Source organism: Lissotriton vulgaris, chromosome 1_1 (genome assembly GCF_964263255.1).
Source record: "Lissotriton vulgaris chromosome 1_1, aLisVul1.2, whole genome shotgun sequence".
NCBI lineage: Eukaryota > Metazoa > Chordata > Amphibia > Caudata > Salamandridae > Lissotriton > Lissotriton vulgaris.
The window spans coordinates 1,381,446,913-1,381,470,261 of NC_141685.1; the positions used below are offsets into that span (position 1 = coordinate 1,381,446,913).

The 23,349-nt window shown below is 42.9% G+C and overlaps 1 protein-coding gene across 2 annotated transcripts in view; it reads left to right on the top strand.

Annotated features, from left to right (window-relative positions):
* Positions 1 to 23,349, top strand: part of WASL (WASP like actin nucleation promoting factor) — a 274,169-nt gene that overhangs the window by 145,531 nt on the left and 105,289 nt on the right. For both annotated transcript variants that reach the window (XM_086966799.1, XM_086966791.1), the window contains exon 4: positions 20,745 to 20,841. In XM_086966799.1, coding sequence (XP_086822925.1) covers positions 20,745 to 20,841 — 97 coding nt within the window. The remainder of the gene's footprint in view (positions 1 to 20,744; positions 20,842 to 23,349) is intronic.

A 23,349-nucleotide genomic window follows, 5' to 3' on the forward strand; every position in this document is an offset into this window, starting at 1 on the left:
TGAATATGCATTAATTGCTTTGGTGGTGTTTTGTATGCATCTGTTGGTGTTGAATCTGAGGTGTCTGGTCTAATGGTTGTATAAAGTAGATTGTTGAGCAGTTTTACAAGTGGCCAGAGTATTGTCAGCACAAATAACCTCCTAAAGGATCTCAGAATGTTCCCAAGGTTCTAAAGCAAGAAGGGGAGCAGCCACAGCTGTGCTCCACAAGTTCAGGCAGAACCCAAAACGGGAATTACAATCCTTTCATGCACACAGAGGAACATGGACACATATTTGTAGACCATTCTTCCAGGTAGTATTCTTTATTACTTTTTCTCTGTAAAAACTCTTCTAGCCAGCGTGTTTCATTCTGTCTCATCACCTAGACTTCCTCAGGGCTGGAAAATATACACTGATTTTCTGCCCATAACATGGCGGTATTCATTAGCCCAATTCCTACACCAAAGTATAACGAATCCTCAATATGTGATATGTCAAATATAAACTGCTGGGCTCTAAACTAAAGTATGCCGGTGTCACCACCCAGTGACCAGATTTACTGTCCATGCACATAATTCCATATTATAGCATACCAGTTGTAAGCTCCATTCCAAAGTAGAGTTCATGCAATATTTTGAACTATTTCTTAACCGTATTCAGGGCCCATCGTGTAGGTTACAAATATAGTGATGAGGCTAGGCATTTTCAGTAAGTCACCTAGATAAGCGGAAGTAAGAAATAAATACTTGTAGTGCTGCCAAAGAGAGACATTGGTCACATCTTCGAAAATACGAATTAACCACCGGAGTATTGTAGTCTTTCACTATAAACTAATGGTTCAAAAACAGTATACATGTCTAAAATACCAAAAGCACAATATAAAAGACAACACTAATAAGTTTATATGACAAAAAAAAAATCCTCATGCGCCCATATGTTACCAAACACAGAGTGTAACCATGATGGTGACCACCACAGCCCAGTGAAAATTGAACCTCACCCATTGTGCACATAGTGTTGGAACACATGCCTTCAATTGCTATTCATTATCCAACAAAAAAATCTAAATGAATCCGTTCTCGTCCCACATGATCTAAACTCCCTAAGTGTAAGAAGCCACAGAGTCTCCTAACATCAAAACTGACCAGGGGTTGTATGTACTCACATAATTGGACCCAAGCTGCTAATTATTGCAAATGATCACAGCTGAGGAGTTCCTACTATGTACGTATCAAATCTATGTATAATAATATTTGTGTAAGAACCCAAATTCCGTGAATCAAATACTTAACATACTGCTAATTTAAATTTAAAAAAAAGCCAAGACTCTTCAGTATTACTGTTCAACAAGTTCTTGTCTGCATGTAGAAATTATTCCACATAACTAAATGTGTGCGCTATGGTTAGCCACATAGAATACCCAGAGCCACATTTAAAATAACATCATGCATAATAGTTATCAACTTTATCACTAGACGCATGGCCACTGCCAAAGAAGCAAGGACAATTATTACTTTCTTCTAATATTGTCCTGCCATCACATTATCTGAGTCTTATGCGTGTACCAGGCATCCTTTGTAAGCACAATTTTTCAAACTGGTTGAAAAACTGAAACAAAGAAAAAAAATTATATTTCATCAAATTATAAGTGCCATCTTGAATGGAGAAAAAGAATAATATACTACATTTCCAAACCAATTGCAAGCGGAAACGTAAATTGTAAGTATGGATCTTCCTCTTACATGTGAAAAGCCAAGTAAAATACCTAATAATTAGCCAGTATATCAGTAAACGTATAGTCCCTATCAGTGAAGCATAAGGTGTTAGTGTTCACTCTAAACATATCAGCATATTTTTTTGTTCCGTTTTTTCAACTCCTTTTGAAAAAATGACTATTACACAGGGCACCAGGGACATGCATAAGGCTGAGCTGATTTGACTGCTGTTGAGTAATTAATTTTTTATGTGTGGTATATGTAGCTGTAGATACAGATTCTCTGATTTCTCTTGTATTTGACTCGACCCATGCTACTTGTTTTTCATGGAAGAAGTCTTTCGAGTAAAAAGATATAGGGACTCCCTTATGACTGGTAATACGCATGGGCACTGGCACCATTGTTGGATTGTTTTCTTTCTGCTGTCTGGTTCGTATATGATACAGATTGGGCTCTGGATCGATGCCTCGTAAGACATTTGACTCCTACAGTTGTATCCTGTCCTGTTTGCATGAACAGTATACAGCTGCTTCGGTTTCCTCCTGTCACGACCTTCATGGGGCATGGCAACATTTTTTTCCAGTCAACGCCCTACCCCTCACGGGGCCTTGTCTTCTCTTTTTTTCCTCTCTATGAATGAAGATTCTGCGATGAAAAGGACTCCTTTTCAATATTGTCCTCAGTGTCATGTTAGGTATCTTTGGACCCACCACCACCAGATCTGCAACCTCTGTCTTCCCCTGGATGACAATGAGGTGGCTGCCAGTTCTGCCTGACCCGTGTTCTGCTTGAAGAAGACCTTAAGGTATTGGTGCAAAGTCCTGGACACACTTCAAGGTGGTAAGTCTTCGAGCGTGAGTACACCATCCCTCCCACCAGTTGCACACAGACAACGTACACAGACCATGCACTGCCTCAGCAGGGATTGGCATTGAGCCCCATAGCCCAGCTTCAGGCTTTTGTTCGACCACTTCCTACGGGTGATGGTCGGCACCAACAGAAGGTCTCGTAGCAGATACCAAGCCAACACCTGGAGTCGATACTTAACCAACCACTGCCACTTAAACTGCAGCACAAGCCACAGGCTTATTCAACACCGACAATTTTCTTGACACTGGCACCAAAATCTGATTTGAAGTCCCCTTTGCTCTGAAACATTACTCAGTGCCGATGGTCACTCCTGCTTCAACAAGCCAAAAGACTCCCTCGATGCGAGTCACCTGCCACCCAAAGCACCTTCATTTACAGAGTCTGAGGATCTCAATCGGCCCACCCTGCAGTGTCTCTAGGATGAACTTGATGCTCAAAAGAAGAGACTCTTCATCTATCCGTAGACTTGGTAAATCTCTACCAATGTCAGAACCCAATTGTCTTCGCAGGAGCAATGGCTGCTGATCCCAACGCCTGCCCGCCGGTGACCCCGCCCTTCTGACAGAGCAACGTCACCAACAGGGGGAAAGGGGAATTGGAAGAGAAAAGAAGAGACACTCCTTGTAAACTGGCTTCCTCTGCTGCTGGCGAAGCTCTTTTCTATGTAGCGTCCTTCTTCTGCCACAAAGGGGAAGCCGAATGCACACAGGGAGGAAACCTTAACACCACAACATTGCAATACAGCTACTTGGAATACTCTAAATTAGACTCTTCCTACCAGGCTCTTGTGGGAGTATTGCCTCTCTTCTGAATATTGTATAACCTCTGCAGTGTATTGTAGTATTAATCACTATCTGCAATAGAGAGAGAATACTTTACAAATTATACTCTAGTCAGTGGACTATCACAGAAGTCTTTCTCTTGTTAATACCTGTTAACCACGAAGAGGGTCTTTGGGTCGTTATCCTTCTATACAGTAGTAAGTCAATATGCAAGTTTTTACTTAGTTGGTTCCGTGAGAACTGCAGGCTTAGTCTATATAAATCTTCCTTTCTTTGCAAACGCGCAAAAGGGGAACAAGGGAGGTATGAGAGGTAAGGAAAGGAAAGGTAAAGCGCAAAGGAAGGACAGAGCTGGTTTTAACGGATAAATCGCTGCATAGCTTCCATGGAGGAATCTTACTTGAACTGCTGAACCGAGTCCGACTCCGCCACCTCACGAACCCTCAGCTTGACTGAACTTGCTATCTCCGCTTCCAAGAATTATATTCTCAAGATGGGGCAACTGAAATTTCGGCGGACTTCACTGAACGCTGCAAACGTTGAACTTCTTAAATCTTCGACCTGTCGCTCCGAAGAGTCAGGAGATTTCCTGACTCTAAATGGTACTCTGAAACTGACGGGTACACTCTCTAAGGGAAACTGAGTGTCACCAAATCACTAACTGAGAAGTCTGAGGAAAACCGAATTCTCACGCACTTCACAAATGCGGAGAAACGGTTCGAACATGCATTCACTAACCAGGCTATATTGAAGTGCGTAGTTAAGTCTGCGCGCGATGCTCTTAAAGACTAGACCGCTCAAGAAACACTAGCCAAGCGAGAACTCTAAGCCACTGCGGCGGCCATCTTAATACGGTTGATTTAACATTAAAGGTCGAACCAAGTGTTGACCAGACTTGGTTTTACAATGACTCGGGTCCTTTTCTTGTGAGGCAAAGGTGGGGACTTAACCCCCATCGCAGCCACGGTAAGATTCCTGACAACCATGCAGCCTTCCAAGGGGCTGGACATTCTTCTCAGGAAGAAAAACTTAACTTTCAATGTGAAGCTTGCATTGGAGCTTTTACCTACTTCTAAGCAGAAGAAACCGAACAGGGGCACTAGGCCATTACCTCTCCGTACTGCTGCTCCCCCCGCACTCCTCACTTCCACCACATAGGCCACCTCTGCCTTTTTCCCCGGAGGACTCTCCTCACTCCTCTTATTGGGGGTAGTCCCTTAAATCCAATGAATACTACCCTTTACCATGAGGTCATCCACAGGTCCACCATAATCCCCAAAGTAGACCTTCCTAGCATTCAGGAAGATGAAGACTACCTGATTGAAATGTTGTCCACCATTCAGTGTACTGTGCAGTTCCTGCCCATGCTCCAGGGCATGCTGAAAACTGCACCTACCACCTTCAGGGAGCCCCTAAAGGCCAGAGTGGTTACACCAAGAGTAGATATTAAAAAAACATAAACCCTCTCCCACCGACCCGCCCTACATCTGGAACCAACTTCTAGTAGACGCTTTGGTGGTCCACACTGTGTGCAAGCGTGTAAATGACAAGGGTGGTGGTAATGTCTTTTGGCCAAACACAGTAAGAAAATTGATGCAGCAGGCAAGAGGGTCACCCACAATCTGCCACTCACTGAGGCATTGCCAATTCAATTGGCCTACTTTTTTGTTGTGACCGTTCCCCCTCAGACTAGGCGGAACTTCTCCTGCACCACCCAGAGCAATATAGGCAACTTGGCAACAAGCTTGTCTCCGAGGGCAGAATAATATCCAATGCAACCGTATGGTGCACCATTGATGCATTTGATACTGCAGCCAGGATAAAAAAACTCCAGTATCCTCATTAGGGGTCACGCTTGATTGCATTTCTTGGGCTTCGAGCCAGAGGTCCAGAAGCATCTGCTAAACCTGCTGTTCAACGGAAACTCCTCTTCGGACCACAGGTGGGTCAGATGCTGGAAAATATTTTTAAAAAAATACACTGCTATGGTACTCTCCAGACACCTTCTCTCCAGGGTGCGTTCCGCAGGACCCAATTCCAATGTCACCACCCTCGATGCACCAGTCTTTTACCAGAATCTGCATAAAACCTCAGGACGTCACATCATTGGGTCTTATAGAAGGAACAACTCCAAGGGCCAAGGTAGATGAGGTGAGGTTAAGGGAGCTGCCCCTGCATAGTAGTGACTTTTTCTTCCACCCCCCCCCCCCCCCCGATCACACTACACCTGTCGGGGGAAGACTGCAGGGTTTTTCCCCCAGTGGGAAGAAATCACTTGCGACCAGTGCATCTTCTACATCATATGGCAGGGTTACTTCTTAGAGGTCACTGTATCCCCACCAAACCTACACCCCACCCTCGCAAACACACACTCTCCATGGAGCATCTCCAACTCCTTCAAGAGACTGGACAGGCACTCATTCTAAGAGCAGACCAGCACAGCAAAAGGGCCTACTCACTGTACTTTCTTATTCCCGAAATAGACTGGATGGTCAGACCTATAGTCTCTCAGGCTACTCCGCCAGTAAATGGTCACGCAACAGGATGTCATCCCTCAGATCCAACAAGGCGACTTTGGCAGCTCTCGATCTAAGGGATGCCTATTTCCAAATTCCAATCCACCCTGCTCAATGCTGCTTCCTGCGATTCATGGTCAGCCTTTTCAATTCAAAATGCTGACGGGGTAACTACGTCACACAGAGTGTTTACAAAATGCCTTGCCAGGGTAGCTGCTCCCCTCAGACAGAGCGGCATACATGCTGACGGGATGACTTACTGTTCAAGAGCGCAGACAGACAACAGAATCTCACATGCACTCTAGCCACCATAGATCTCTTACACGATCTAGGCTTCAACGTCAATGGGATCCCATCTTTGACCCCTTCAGATCCAGCCATTCCTGTAGTCCATTCTCAAAACGGTCACTGGGAAAGCCTATTCCCGCCAAGCAAGGGTCCAAGAATTCCAGCAGTTACTACCTCTTTTTCAGTCAGATCACGTCATGTTCCTCCTTGGCATGATGGCCTTCTGTATCGCCATTGTTCCCCAGGCAAGGTTACACATGCGTCTGCTACAAGAGTACCTAGCAGCAGAATCACACAAGTAGGTCTCTGGGAAGATCTAGTGTTGGTCTCTGCCAGCACCCATCACTCACGCTCTGCAGTGGTGGAACAGCAGCAATATGTCCCCAATTCCTCACATGATTATCATGATGGGGCATCCCTTAGCGAATGGCTGGGCGCATCTGCCAGACATGACCCTTCACGGCACTTGGCCACTTTATGAGCAGGGCTTTCACATAAATCATTAGAGTTGCTGATCATTCAGCTAGTATTCAAGGCCTTTTTTCCTGCCAGGTCCAACGCAAGGTAGTCCTCTTCAGGACCGTTATTTTACCTCCAGAAACAAGAGGGCATGCTTTCCAAGCAACTGGCAGCTTTAGCTTAGTGTGTTTGGAATTAGGCACTGTACCACAACATACACCTACTAGCGCAGTACTTTCTGGGAGTGGACAACGACTTTGCAGACCTGCTCAGCAGGATGCGGCAACAAAGCTTTGCCGCAAAGTTCCCACAGTTGATGGTCCATGTACTATAGATGAACTGGTTAGGGATATTTGCCTATATTTCTCTGCCTCTCCCACTCCTCCTGTACATAGCCTGGAAACGTCAGGAAACCTTCATCACCCTTATCTTTATGGCCACCACCTGGACTAGACAACCCTGGTTCACCATCCTTCTCGACCTATCTGTAGTTCCCCATTAGAACCTTCTCAATTGACCAGACCTTTTAACTCCGAACTAAGGCACAGTCAGGCACCCAAACTCCTGGCAGCTCAATCTTGTAATTTGGCTTCTAATGTCCTAGACTTCGAGTATCTCAAACTGCCTCCAGAGTGCATGCCCATCCTAAAAGAGGTCCTTAGGCCGACTACACAAACCAATTATACGACCAAGTGGAAAGAGTTTGTTCAATAATGCTTTCCCAAACACATTGATTCACTCACACCAATGGTCCAAGACCTAGTCCGTTACCTACTTTATCTTCAAATATCAGGCCTTGCCTACGCTTTTATCCATCTCCACTAGCTCAGTGGCAGCTTACTTACAAAACAGAGAACACTCTTCTTTATTTAGAGTGCCTGTCATCAAAGTCTTAGTGGAAGGATTCGAACAAGTTATTCCACCCAGTGTGCCCCGGGCGCTGTTTGGATCCTGAACATAGTCCTAACTTAACTCATGGGCCCTCCTTTTGTGCCCCTCCACTTCCTCTTAGAAGGTTGCTTTGCTCATTGCCATTACATTTTAAGGTATGTAAGCAAGCTTCAAGCTCCTACCTTTGAAGAACCTTTCTTCCAAGTGCACAACGACTGAGTTGTCCTTAGGACTTAACCAAAGATCCTGCCTAAAGTGGTGTTTCTTTCACCTTAATCAGACCATTGAGCTTCCAGTGTTTTTTCCATAGCCACACTCCGTAGCAGAAAGGGACCTCCACACACTTGATGTCAAGGGGGCCCTCATGTCTTACATTGATTGGACAAAGCCTGTTTAGAAAAACTCAACAACTTGGTCGCATTCACTAAATCACACGAAGGGTGTGCTCTTTCTAAATAGACATAGGCAGATGGCTTGTAAAGCCCATTGAAACTTACTATGCTAAAGCCAAACTGCAGTTGCCAGCACCACCCAATACACCTTCTGCCTGCAAAATGGTAGCCTCAGTGGTTTGATTGGCAACATCCCCCTAGCTGACATGTGTAACGTAGCTACTTGGTATACTCCGTACACATTAATCCAGCACTGTCTGGATGTCTTGGCAGACAAAAATGTAAAGGTTGGCCATGCTGTCTTGCATACTCTTTTTCAGTCTTCTGCAACTTCCTCTGGCTAGCCCCTGCTTACGGGAGAACTGCTTTACAGTCTGTGCAGAGCTTTGTATTTACATCTACACATGCCACAAACGAAATATGTTACTTAACCTATAGTAGGCATCTTTTCGTGGCATGTAATGCTGGAGATTCACATGCACCCAGCATCCTCCCCGAAAGCCTTTGGTGGTTACAGATTTCCCTTTCTCTCTCTTTTGCATGGTAATCTTCTTTTATGTTCTCCATCTTTATTCACACCCACGGTGCAGAAAACAATCTTAAAATAGAACCAATGCCCATGCACATTACCAGTCATAGGAAGAGTTAATAAACCTCATGACTTAATGCGTCTTACAAGAAAAACAAGTTGCACACATCCACTGCCAACACTAGATGGCAGGAGTATGCAGAGCATGTGAATCTACAGCACTACATGCCATGATGATAACAGGATAAGTACTAGGTTGCTTTGTGCCCTGTTTCAGTGACTCTGCATCTATTGATAAAGTGGTTAACTATTGGGCATAGTATTACTTTAACTGAGGCTTTGGCTTTAACGTGTGGCTCACACCATAGCCCCCCTCTCACTTACTTATGAGGAGAATTTTCCACACATTGATGAGAACTTGTTCAACAGTAATATTGTGAGTCTTGACTTGGTATTCTTTAAATCCTAAATATGATTAGTATTTGATACAGGGATTAGGTGTTCTTACACAAATTTCATTATATATAGAGTTGATTCAAACATACTGGAACTTCCCAGCTGTGTTCATTTGAAACTGATAGCAGCTTGAGTCTGTACATATAGTACAGTTTTGATGTCAGTAGACTTTGTGGCTTCTTATACTTGGGTGCTTTGGATCAGATGGGGGGGACAGTGGATTCATATAGAGTTTTAGTGTTGGATAACGGATAACAATTGACAATACAGGTGTTTCTAAATGGTGTATCCTATGGGTACGGTTTGTTTTTCGCTGGGCAATATCATGGTTATACTCTGGTGATGGTTAAATGCAGCACGACACAAGTATATGGCTTTCTTTTTAATCATAAATCCTAATTTTTAGTTTGGTCTTTTATATTCTGTCCTTTTTGTATTTTAGACCCATATACTCTTTTGAAACTATCACCTCACAGTGGAAGACTACAATACTCTTGTGGTTAATTCATATTTTCAAAGCTGTGTCCAATTTCTCCCTTTAGCAGCACTACATTTATTTATTTCTTACTTGCACTCAATGTGGTGACTTACTTCAAATGTCTAGTCTCATCATTACATCTGTAATCGACTAGAGCTCCACTTATAATAATCCATTTCCAGATACACATGTTTTTTAAGTTTTTTATTGAGGTCCTTTAGTGACAATATAATCATAATACACAAACAAATGTTATCATATACCATTTCATATAACATAGCCAGCCTGAAAATACAAACCTCCATATTCGTTCACTTTCATGTACGATATCTTTTATACAATTAAGTCTTACCCACCTTATCCTCAGAGCATAAATTTGTTCGCTTTTCCTAACTCTCTTTATTTTCTGTAGTCATTCCTGCAAAGATGGGATATGCTCTGACTGCCAATTCTGCAATAGCAAATATCTAGCCACTGCCAATGCGATGTACACTAATGTAACCAACTGGTCTGAAAGCTTAAGATCCGGATCAAAACCATAAAGCATTAATTTTACATTCAAGGAAATCATAATCTTGTAATAAGTTTGAAGAAAAACAAAAATTTCATCCCAGAATGCCTTAATTTTAGAAAAATGGACCATTATATGGGACCAATTGGCCGGAGCATATTTTAAGCATCTAAAACAATTAGATGAATTATTAGTATAAATTATAGCGATAACCGCAGGTGTACGATACAGTAACCATTTACTGAAGAATAGCATTCTGCGCCAATTGGCTCCTCTTAGTACACTAAAATTAAGTTTATTAATGGTCTTCCAAGTATTCAAAGATAACACATGATCTTCTTGTTCCTGCCATTTTCTAATTGCTTTTAGACTTAAGTCCATCTCCCTACTCTGCGCTAGACAGCGTTTCCATTCCCCGGGTTTCCTTAACCCTTCATCCACAAAAAGGTCATTAGTCAATTGGGTAGGCTGACTAATCTGTGTGAGGTCCAATTGCCCCAAAGTTTTATAAATCAAATTATAGGAATCCATCAACAGAAAATTTCCGTGAATTAGACCTGCCATCTCTGTCGGGGTTATCCACGATCCATTTCTTAAAATATCCATTATTTTAATAAACCCTGCCCGCACCCAGTTTTCAACTATCTCTGGCCCTATTTTAATCCCTATGAACGGAAATGCACTAATCAAAGGAGTTGTTAAATTAAAAAGGGAAAGAGAATATCTTTTAAGCATAGGGCAGCATTTCCTAAAAAACCAGGACAATGTCCTATAGCGAACAAATCTGGGTGATTTAAGTACCTGAAGGGGGGAGGGTATCTGAATTTCAAGGCAAATTAAATCAAAAAAGAGATTTATTAATAAATTCTGGCCGTGAGTTTGGTTTATAAATCTTGACAAATACTGTGCAAAATATGCATTATAGTAATCTCTGAGATTTGGTAGGGAAAGGCCTCCTTGATCCAAATCCTCATAGAGGGTTCCCATTGCGATTCGAGGTGTCTTTTTTGCCCAATCAAAAGCTGAAAACAGGGATTCTACCTTAGAAAAAAAAGCACCGGGCAAAAAACAAGAGCTGGTGGAGAACAAAAAATTAAATAAAGGAAGGACAGACATTTTTATCAACGCGACCTGACCAAGAATGGACAATGGCAATGAATTCCACCGTGCGAGCATTGTACACATTTTTTGAAGAAGGGGATCAAAATTAAGTATGTATAGATCTTTGACTGAAGCTGAAAAAAAACCTCCAAGATATCTTTTAGGTTTATTATTAGTACAGCAGCCTATATTAGGATGGAGTTCTGGGCCCATACCTCCACATACCAGAATTTCTGTTTTCTTTTTATTGATCCGATATCCCCCCAAAGCCTCAAATTCTTCAAAGATCTGAAGAGCCCGTACTGGAGAGTGCATGTCGGGTTTAATTAGCAACATGATATCATCCGCATATACCCTAATCTTGGCCATAGAAGTAACGGGAGGAAGAATATCATGCAATTCCGAATTGCAACTGCTAATGGTTCAATGAAAAATGCAAAAAGAACTGGTGATAGTGGGCATCCTTGCCTCGTACCCCGCTTAACTAACACTGATCCCACCATGGCTGTATTTATAATGACATTAGCTTTGTCACCCGTGTAAAGATTCCGAATTAAATTTATTATTTTTTCTGGGATCCCAAAATACTGCAAAATATTAAAAAGTGTCGCCCAAACCACCAAATCAAAAGCTTTTTCAGCATCTAATAAAATTAACGCTGGAACCCCCCGTGTCTCAAAATAATCTAAGGCCTCAATCAAATAATGTGTATTAGTTATCAGTTATCGACCTGCAATAAAACCATTTTGATCAGGATGGATCAAATCTGTTGATATAAAATTAAAACGCGTTGATAGTAGTTTTGTGGTCATTTTGTAATCTGAATTTAATAATGTAATAGGTCTGTACGAATTTGGATCTTTGGCTTCTTTCCCCTTCTTCAAAAAGCTCACCACGGTTCCTTCCCGAAAGGATTCTGTAATTGGAGAGCCATCCAACATAGAATTTAATAATTGCAAAAAAAGATCGGAGAAGGCACTAAAAAAAACCTTAAAAAACTCTGCATTCAGCCCGTCAGGGCCACAAGCCTTGCCATTTGGAAGGTCTTTCAGCGCGAACTCTATTTCTTCCATAGAAAATGGGCTCGCCATTATCAATTGTTCTGTTTGAGGGAGCGTAGGCAATGCGTATTTTTCTAAAAAATCAGGTAACTTTTGATGGTTTATATTCTGTTGCCGATTGTAAATATTATTATAATGGGAAAGCATTATCTTCCCTATCTCAGCCGACTCTGTCTCAATATGAGTCACTAGGCATTTTAAACTATGGATCAAATTTGCGGCGGCTTGTTCTCTAGCCTGCCAGGCTAAAAATGTCCCTGTAAAATTACTTTCTTCATAATTTTTTGCGATTGCCTACAAAAAACTCCTCACTCTGAGCAAAAAGAGTTCCCGCTTAGCTTCATTTAATTGATTTTGAATATTTCCAGAGGGGTTCTGCTGCAGTTGCAGCGAATTCTTAATAGATCTAGCGGCGGACAATTCTGCTGCGTCTTTCTCTATAACTATACCACAAATAAAGGCCTTCAAAGAATCCCAGACGATATTGAGAGGAGCTGTTTCAATGTTACGGACAATGAAATCTGTAATCTCTAATTTTAATGATGCTACTCACGTTTCATCATACAAATGTTTTGTTAAACACCCAATCGTTTGGGAGTTTTCAAGTTTTCCCCCAGAGCAAACTCGATGACTAGCCTTGCGTGATTAGAGAACCTATTATGCAGAGTTCTCTGATGGCAAAAGTTAAGTTGTCTAGAAACAAGAAAAAAATCAATACGGGAGGAGGACTTAAATCTCCCTGACCAGCAAGTATACTCTTTTTTTAATGGGTTTTGCGTACGCCATGGGTGACAAAGGTCAAGTGTTGTTATATAATTAAAAATAGATTTCAATGATTTAGGTTTGAGCTGCTTTCTTAAATGAGTAGTGGAATCCAGTGTTGAATTCATAAGAATGTTGAAATCACCTCCAATAGCAATATCCCCTCCCACCATCAGTAAAGATTGAAACAGATCCTCATAGATTCGGGAGTTGTCATCTACTGGGGCATAGAAACTTACAAAGGTAATAGGTCTTTGTCTATTTTGGATTTTACAAGTAGCCCATTACCAACGTCCCGAGCCACCCTCTTCTGTTTGTATAATTTCAGCATATATGTTCTTATTTAGGAAAAGCGCAACCCCCTGCTGAGACTCAGTAAACTAGGAAAAGCCTCAATATGAAGCCCATGATTTAAACATTGAAAACTCTTCGATTTTTGTAGCCGGAATATGTGTCTCCTGTAACAGTATTACAGCGGGGTTTTCAGTCTTAATCCACATTTCTATAGCTCGCATTTTTTTCTTATTGTTTTAACCGTTGACATTAAAAGAGATTTTCAGACCCGCCCTAGTAGACATTCAAAATTATATAAACTTTAGCATGAACATTGCACATTTTCTGTCTATCCACATTTTCTTTTGTCACTTGCAAACAGCCAAATAAAAAACATCAGCCAAAAAATAATTAACCAAAATAACACCAAGGACTTCATTTTCCCATTTCTTTTCTTCACCCCCCCCTTTATTTCCCACACCACCCATGAACCCAACCCCCCCCCCCCCCCCCCCTCCACACATGTGATTTAGTGTCTTAGCTTTTGTTCCGGTTGCCCACTTTATGTGCCCAGTCCTCTAACCTGTCCTTTGGTGGTGTTGCTTCATGAAGTTGAGCTGCCCATTAATGTTTTGGTTGGGCCTTTTCTGAATTGCAATAAAAGCTCAGAGGAAGCCTGCCTAAGTTGTTAAAAAAAAAAAATCGCCCTCCCACTTTTCTTTTACTACTCTATTTCTTCATAAGTCAGCCCAAATCCCTCTGCATGGCACACTGTGCGTTTGAAATCAAGGACTTTGTTTTTTCTCTGCATTACGAATTCTCTCACTCTTCCAGACACCTGCGTATTTTCTTACGGACTTTGTCAGCCGAGCACTTTCCGACCCGGGCTGAAATCAAAATGGCGGCGCCCGGTCGCGCCTCCAACGCCTGACGTAGAGCGCTGAAACAACGCTTCTACAACCAACGCCGCCCACCACATGCAGAGGAAGCGATACTGGCACTTGTAACCAGCCCCGAAAGACAACATGAGGCGAGAGTTGCCAAGTAGACGACCCGACAGCTGCTAATCCGCACATCGTGCCTGACCCCAAAATGACGGCGGCGACTCCCTCGAAGGCACACTGCATGGACACACGGTGAGCTCCTGCCTCCTATTCAATGCCCAATCTCCCCGACCTAGAGGGATTCTAATACATCAGAACGGTCCCACCTTACCTTACCAAGTTTAGAAGCGACTGCTCTTGCCCAGTGCTGCCTGCCACGTGACCAAGATCTGCCTCACTACCGAGCGTCTCCTCATGGTCGGAGACACACAGACCACAGCCTAATGTGCCACGGAGTCCACCTATCGCTATAGCGATCACAGGTACTGCGCTTCCGTAATCTCTCTGCGCTTTATTAAGGTTGTGTGCCACTGCCCTACCACCCTTAGTTCCTGTGTCCGAACCGCTCACGAAGCCCCAAACACAGCAGACGAACAGCAGCCCGGTCCTACTTCCGTGGGTAACCAACATCAGCAGTCCACAGTGTCTTCTAACCGGTTCTACACGGGCTCACCCTGCTTCCTATAGCAGTTAACCCACAACACGCTGCGATGGCGAACAGGGAGGACCGAAACACCATCAAAAAGGTGAAGCCAGACCCACTTATCTCGGACTCCCCCATTAAAAGCAAATCGGACATGGCTACCACGATGGAAATGATTCTCAGAAAACTGGCAGACCTCCACAAACTTTCAAAATCTACCAAATCTAATACCGACTCTATGCAACTAGAACTCACAGCGATCAGAGCCGATATGAATGCAATAAACACAGGTTTGGAAGCAGCCGAGTAACGTATTAGCGACGTGGAAGACCTGGCACGACAATCAGCTTCCAAGATCCAACGTCTAGAAAACACCACGGACGAACTTAAACGCCATAACGCGGAGTTGGAAGATGGGAACAGAAGAGGGAACATCAGAATTGTTGGCGTTCCGGAGAACTCCGAAAAAGATGCAGATTCCTGCGTGGCCTTCCTTAAATCATAGATGCCTATGATCACCATCTTAGAATTCCCACACGGCCTTGAACTGGACAGGGCACACAGGATCCCCACCTTCGCTACCAGGAACTCAAAAGGCCCCAGACCGTTGATATGCAAACCACTCAGATTTCAACACGTAGAGATGATCCTTCAATTCGCAAGGAAAACCACTCCATCACGTGGGAAGGTCATAGAATCATCTTTACGCAGGACTTCTCAAAAGACACGGTGGCGATCCGTAAAGGTTTCCTGGAACTCAGAGACAAACTACGATCCAAAAACATTACATTCTCCTTTGCTGGTCTGGCGAAATTCAGAATTGTAGTAAACGGCCACCCAAGATTCTTCACGGACCCCAGAGCCCTTGCAGACCTACTAGAAGATCGTCGCGAACAAGAAATTGATCTATCGTCCGGCCTCTCAAACAAAAGGAAAACGTGAACTCATCCAGCTCATTAGTCATCATATTGTCTGCTGGTATTCATGCCAACATGCCTTTGCCTGGTCCTAAACGGGCTTGATATGGCTCTAGTGCCATGCTCTTCAATCTGATAACGTCCGCTTCAACACCGAAGCCCTTCGTCTCACCTGAACACTCTCCTGTATCGTGAGTTTATGCTCTTAAAATTGTGTCATTTGTTTTCCATAAAGTTTGCAACTCTGCAACTGTAGGACTATGCCACCATACACATGCAGGTCTCGTGCTTCACTACAATGACACACTAATGTTATTCGTTAATGCCTTAGCGTAAATTGCTTATGTTCTCACTCCACTACCACTTACTTCTGCTATATATAGTGGCACTTTTTCAGCCACAAAACTGCTTGTCGGAGAAGACAAGTTTCATGTTTATTGATACTAGGATATTTTGATGTCTAGGGAATTTACTAGTTGCCAGTTTATTACTCCTACTCCACCTAGCACGGTACTGCCGTCGTATTCCCTATGTACGATTTTGGGGGAGGGGAGGGAGGGAGGGGGAGGGGAGGGAGGGAGGGGGAGGGGTGGCTCGAGGGTAGTTGTGACAGGGGAGGGAGAAAATGGAGCTAAAAGAGTTCAGAGAATAACAGTTTTTCTTTGTTTTGTACTGCCTTTTGCTTACGTACACTTCTTACAGGTATGACATGCATCTCTTGCTGCATTCCCAAATCATATTTCAATGCTGTATCTTACACCCTGTCCTTAGAGTTGTATCTCCTCACACTGACCCACACCAATGTGACCAGCACACGACACTATACACCGGTATCATTCGATTGCCATGTTACTACTCAGCGATAAAATCTCACTCCGATGTCTAACACAAAATCATTAGCCGATGACCTTACAATAATCTCTTTTAATGTTAAGGGCCTCAACCATCCGGTAAAAAGGAGGAAAGTTTTTGAATATCTCGCCAAATCGAAGGGGGACATTATCTTACTCCAGGAAACCAAACTGTCTGAGGAAGATCTACGGTTCCTGAACATCCACTGGGCGTCACACATATTGAACTCGCCAGCGTCTCACAAAAAAGGAGGGGTAATCACCTTACTAGCGAAAAAAGCCAATCTAACACTAGTCTTGCACTCTCATGACAAAGAAGGAAGGCTATCCGTTACACACCTACTAAGGGAGGATGACCCCATTCATGTAATAAATATTTACGGCCCAAATGCTGATTACCCGGAATTCTAGGACTCGGTTTCCTGCTTATTAGAACCCATCCCTCCAGATGACCTGCTGATAGTGGGAGGCGACTTCAATCTCCCCCTTGACCCGATTCTAGACAGACAATCCAAATGCACCTTCCACCCATCCCGTTCGCACGAAGCCCTCCTTCGCCTCTGTGACCGATATTGTCTGAAAGATTCTTGGCGCCTCCAAAATCCAGACGGAAGGGACTATACTTTTTACTCCGCCCCACACAAATCATATTCACGCATCGACTTTATCTTGATCTCAAGCCCCTTCACACACCTGATAGAGGAAACTGAAATAGCCCCTAAATTGATTTCTGACCATGCCTGTATTCGCACCAAGCTTGCTGGTTCCAAATCGATCCTCCCACCCAAGAGATAGCGCTTCAACGATGAAACCTTGTCAGATCCCTCAAACAAATTACTAATAGCTAACGCCATTGATGATTACCTAACCTTAAATGACACCCAAGACACTACACCCAACACCTTGTGGGACGCTCTGAAAGCCACAATCCGAGGGGTCATCATCAATATCGGAGCCAAGACGAACAAGACACTAAATAAAGAGCTAGAATCTTTAGAGCAACAAATTGGAACACTAGAATCCCAACATAAGTCCAACCCACTAGACACTAAAACGCTAGAAATACTAACCAGAAAGAAGTACGAATACAACACCATTACCAGTAAACGAGCGGGGGTATGGATCACTCATTTCAAGGCCCTAATACGCTGTGAAGGCAACAAAGCAGGGAAACTCCTTGCCTCCTACCTTAAGCACAAACAGAAATTGTCCACCATAACATCCATAAAAGATTCTGGAGACAACACTCACACAAAACAATCTAATATCCTTGACACGTTCAAATCATTTTACGAAGACCTATATAAAAATGACAAACCACTAGATGTATCAGCCTGCACCGACTACCTTGAATCACTTCACCTCACCAAACTCTCAGAAACAGATAAGACTCACCTAACTAATTAGCCCCGCGCAGGTTGGCTTCCTAAAACACCGGATGTCAAACGACAATACAAGACTACTGTGCCACCTCTGGAGAAAGCAAAGGCCTCTTCCTCCCCAATGGTAGCGATAACCTTGGACGCGGAAAAAGCCTTTGACAAGGTTTCATGGTCCTTCCTTCGGCAATGTATGCACACCTTCAACCTTGGCGACTCCTTAGCCAAGATGGTGATGGCCCTATACTCAGCCCCTTCTCCCAGTATAGCTATAAATGGTACCCTATCCAACCCGTTCCAACTTCACCAGGGAACCAGACAAGGCTGTCCACTCTCCCCAGTGCTTTTCCTCCTAGCCCTTGAACCCCTCCTTACAAACATCAAAAATAATAAAGACATAGCAGGTGTTTCCTTCGGGGACACACAAGTTAAGTTAGCAGCGTATGCTTATGACATCTTAATTACAACAGAAGACCCTACTAACTCCATCGCTGGGCTTATGTCCTCAACTGACAAATACTACTCCCTATCCGGCTACAAATTAAATAGAGATAAATCCAAGGTAAAACCTCTAAACGTCCACACCTCTAGAGGAGTTTTAGGCAACTCTGGCCTAACATGGCACACTGACGTGATTAAATACTTGGGGATAGAATTTACTGATGTACCCTTAAACACAATGAGACCACGACCCTTGCCAAAATCAAACGACTGCTCGACGGTTGGTCCCCCAGTTTCATCACTTGGTGGGGCCGTATAGAAACCATAAAAATGATGATATCCCCCTTAGTCAACTACCTCATCACAATGCTTCCACTTATACTTTCCAAAGAGTTCCATAGTAAATTAGATAAGCTGATCTCTTCCTTTCTCTGGCAGGGCAAGAAAGCCAGAATCAGTTTAAAGAAATTACGATTAGATAAAAGCCTAGGGTTATCTTGGCGGACTTCAAGCTATATCAAATTGCTTTTTTGGCAAAACAAGGATCATACTGGCTAACCTCACAGACGGAGTATACCCCGGTATGGCTTGCTGTGGGAAGGTCCATATTACAAGGCCTCGACCCCTGCACTTTGCTCACCATTAAACTCCGTCCCAACTTAGGCTCGTGCCCTATCTTCAAAAACACCAAGATGGCTCTTCTCCAAGTCAGCAAACACTTACCACATCAATTCCAGCATTCAAATTGGGAGTCGCTCTGGCACAATAACGCCTTAACATACAAAGGGAAACCTCTAAACTACTCTCCTTGGATAGAAAGAGGTATACTCTTCCCCCACCAACTCTCCGAAAAGACATTACCACTCTCCTTCAGTGATCTGCAAAACAGATTCCACCTTCATCACATAGAATTCTATAACTTTCTACATATTAAAGTAGCGCTAGCGAAAGCGGACCTGAAGGACGTCACCCCCTCCCTGCCTGGATTCCTCACTTCACTAAACAAACTTAGCCATCAAGTCTCTAGAATATATAAACTAATTTGCCCTCAATCGTCCTCCCTAACCCAACCACTCCAGCTCTATTGGGACTCTTTCTCAACCACACCTACCTCCGAGGCAGAGTGGGCCAGAACCTGGGAGTCCACCACTCGCCACAAAATAAGCCCCACACTCTCACAAACCAAGTTCTGGCTACTCCACAAGGCCTTCTGGACACCTAGGAGGCTCTTTCTGCATAAAATCAGGGACGATGACGCATGCTGGAACTGCAAAGGAGAGGGAGGGGACCTTGAACACTTAATTTTCAGATGCCCATGCGTCACCTCCTATTGGGACAGAATCTTTGATCTCATTTCCAAAGCCCTACATATCACCCTACCAAGGGAATTCTCAACGCTCGTCTTCGGATTCGCCAAAGCCGCCACACTCAATGATAATGATAAAGCCCTACTTGACCAATTGCTGACGGCTGCGGTTAAAATCATACTCAATAATTGGAAAAATACAAACAAGGCTTCTTTCCCCCATTGGCTTAACTGGGTCACCAACTTAAGAGGAGCCGACAATATAGCCCTCGCCTCTACCCCGTGGCTTCCCCCACTCAGAAAACTCTGGTCCTCGCTAGATGAATACTTTGACCTACACAAGCCTCCTTGATACACGATGGCCTCGCGACCATCCCGCACTCCCACTCTCCTACTTAACATGCTGTAGTGGTAATGTTATCACTCTATGACTCTGTATGCCTACCGTCATGAAAAAATAGATGCAACTCTGTATAATTGTATGTATAATTTAATATATAACTTATGATTTACTTAATTTATTGTAAAAAATGTTGATACGACTCATGTGTATTTTCCATACATGCCAACATCTATTATTGTTTTGCTTACCCTATATGTTTATTTCTTCAATTCTTTATTCTGTAAACAACTTTTGTACAGCTGTATATCTCTTAAGCTCCTAATAAAAAACTTTTGAACACAAAAAAAAAAAGAAGACCCGGATGTCCTCTCATTAATACAACAGAGTTGCTGTGAGCATATTGTAGCTTGATTTGCCCCTCTCTCTCCCTGTGCGTAGAAAAGTACCTTCCCTAACTGTCCTACTCTCTTACATTATAGTACTCAGTTCAATAGCGTGTTGGGTTTAGTTTGACTTTTACGTTTTAGCTATTTTGCAACTTTATTACGATCAAAAATCTGTACTCGCAAGTATCCCATTGATATACTGTCACAGCAGCTGGTTACTTAAGACTTTACAAAACTACATTTTATTTCTCCTTTAACCTCTTAAGTGCTGCGTCGGGGCGTTGGCCGACGGCAGCACTACCTCCCCAGTGATGCGCACGACCATTGGACGTCCATTCAGCACTAGTTCCAATGGACAGCGCAGCACTGGGGAGGGATGTTTTCGCGCATCTAAGGTGTTAATTGTTATTTAGAAAGTCTGGATAAACAATTAGAAGTGTGTATCAAACTGCCTTATTTAATTCATTTATGTATATGGTCCTTGCAAGAACTTTCTAACGTTTTTTTTCTTTTCATTTTTCTTTTCAGAACTATCAGGCTGCTCTTAATTTTGCAAATGAGGAAGAAGCTAGAAAATTCAGGAAAGTCATAACAGAATTACTTGATAAACAGAAACGGAAATCTGGTATGTAGGAAAAAAAGTACCTACAAGTAGAATGTCGTACCCTGTTATAAAAATTGCTTCATTATTTGATTACATTGTTGCATGATAAACCTAAAGCAGACCTGATGTGGAAACAAGCTGAATACCAAAGTGCATAGTAAAGAAGTAGTAACTGTTAAATAAGAATTTTGGAAAGTAAATGCGTTTTGACATTGGCAGCTTCTTATGCCCATCTTTGTGTTTCTTCGGTTTAAAAATTGCCTATGCTGACTTTCACTGAGTACTTAAAAGAGCAATCCATGTGATATATCAGAGAGTGTTATATGCAATCGGAATTAAAAGTAAACAAGACCTAATAAGCTTTCCCTTTGTTCCAGTCATCCTTTTGATAACTCCACCCACTATTTTTTCAATGCCTGCCTGTGCTATCAGCCTCATACATATAAATTCAGTATTTTACCCAGAGGCATTATGATTCATGCAAGTCCTTTGTTTCCTTTCACCAGATTCTATTTTCCCTTTTGTATCACCCTTCTTTCCGCCCTCTGATACTCTTTTTTTTTGTCTGGTCTCCTGAGCATGTTATAAAGGCATCGTATTTGTCAGGAAATTAAAAAAGGCAGTTTACTTTTTGCACGTAGATTCCCCACCAAGTAGGGATTCCAGCAGTTTTCTGTACTCCACTCCTAAAGTATCATATGTATAAGCTATACAAGTCTATGAACATGTATAACCTATGCGATCTTGTGTTTTTTGAGTAATTTTAGTATTAGTTATATCTCCATCTGGATCACTATAATTCATTCCATGAGCTTCCAACCATGCGATTCATGGGTAATTTACAACATTGTCATGGATATCTCATCTGAGGTGATCTTCCTGCATTTTGGCTTTTATTTTTAGAATTTCCTTCTCAAACCGTTCATTATGCTTGCTATAATCTAGCACAGCCACCATTTTCCTACTGCTTATGTCATTTGTGTTGCAACCAATAGACTTTGTTGTTTACACTTTCCACTATCTTCTTGATCCAAATGAGATGTTTCCCGTTCTAGTTGTTAAAGGAAGGCAAAATATGTTTTACTTAAAACATTGTTGCCTACCCTAGCATGTACCATTACAATTAGCAATTAGATAGCCAGTAAGTTATTTAATTTGCCCTTTGCAGGCAGGATCTACTGACACAGTGCTGCTCAGGAAGTAATCAGAGGCTTCTAGTTCCTTGATTCTGTGTCAGTGTGATTTACATAATTTATCCCACTGTGTGTAGCCAACTCTCACCATTGACCACTCTGTTTCGTTGTTCTTGCAGTCATTTGGGCACTTTTTCTCCCCGCAGACAGCTGGATTTCCATGTTGTTTGCAGCTCGAAGTGTAGTGTTCTCATGAATACTACTTTATTGTTTTGGAAGAGACCTGGAAGTAGATGTGTCTGGAAGTGTGTAATGCTAAGAGGGGGGGGGAGCATGCTGGCTCCACTATGGTTTCTCCTCCATGTGTTACTTTTTTATCCAGTATTAGGGGTATCTTTCATAGATTCACATGCCTGAATCATTCCCATTCGTCTGGGTGGGAGTCCCCGGTACATAAATAAAGTAATGTCACATAGACATATATATATAGTAATGGGCCAGAGGCCTCTCATTAGTAACATATACATGTCCTTTTGTGAAAAGGACCAAACTTTGGCCTAGAGCCAATCAGCTATCACCACCCTCTAGAACCTTCCTGGAAGGAGCTCTAGTCCCTCAGATTTTCTACCGCAAGTCGTGCTTAGGGAGTCTCCACTGAGCTCTGCTCAGTTTTCCTTATTTCTCTGGATTTTCCAGTACTTTTCTCACAGAACTTCTTTATTTGTGTGGGGTTTTCAGTTTAATGTGGCTGATAATCCTAAAAAAGGACTTTTTAGACTGTGTGCCTCTTGTGGCAAGAAGAGGCTTCATATAGACGACAAGCATAAGGATTGCCTTTATGGTCTCTACCCAGACCACTCTTCTAAGGATTGTAAAGTCTGCTGGACTTTTTCAACAAAGACCCTCAAGGACAGAGAGGGCGCCTGTTGATATGGCTTCAGAGACTGAAAGATAAAGACCAGGCAGAGTCTTCTGGTGAGAGTGAGTGTTCCTTCAGGAGTCAACATTCCTCTCCTAAAAGGCCTACAGTGACATCCCTAGGACCATCTTCGGAGCCACCTCAGAAGAAGACGCTGAAGTCTTCAGAGGTTCATTCTAAGGCCTTGCCTGTGAAGGTTTCTCCTCAGAGCTCTGCTTCCACCTTCAAGAAACCCTTCACGACATCCGCTCTGCCTGTCTACAACATCCTCGTCGTCGATGGGTAGGTTTGTTTCATCTATTATAACAATAAAGAATTAGTCGTCGACGCTATCGTCGAAGAGCACTTCCACGACGACGAAGTCCACATCATTGTCGTCGACGAAATCATCATCATCGATGTCGACGAAGGCTCCATCAACGAAGGCTCCGTTGATGCCAACGCAGTCGACGCCAACATCGACGAGGCTGTCGACGA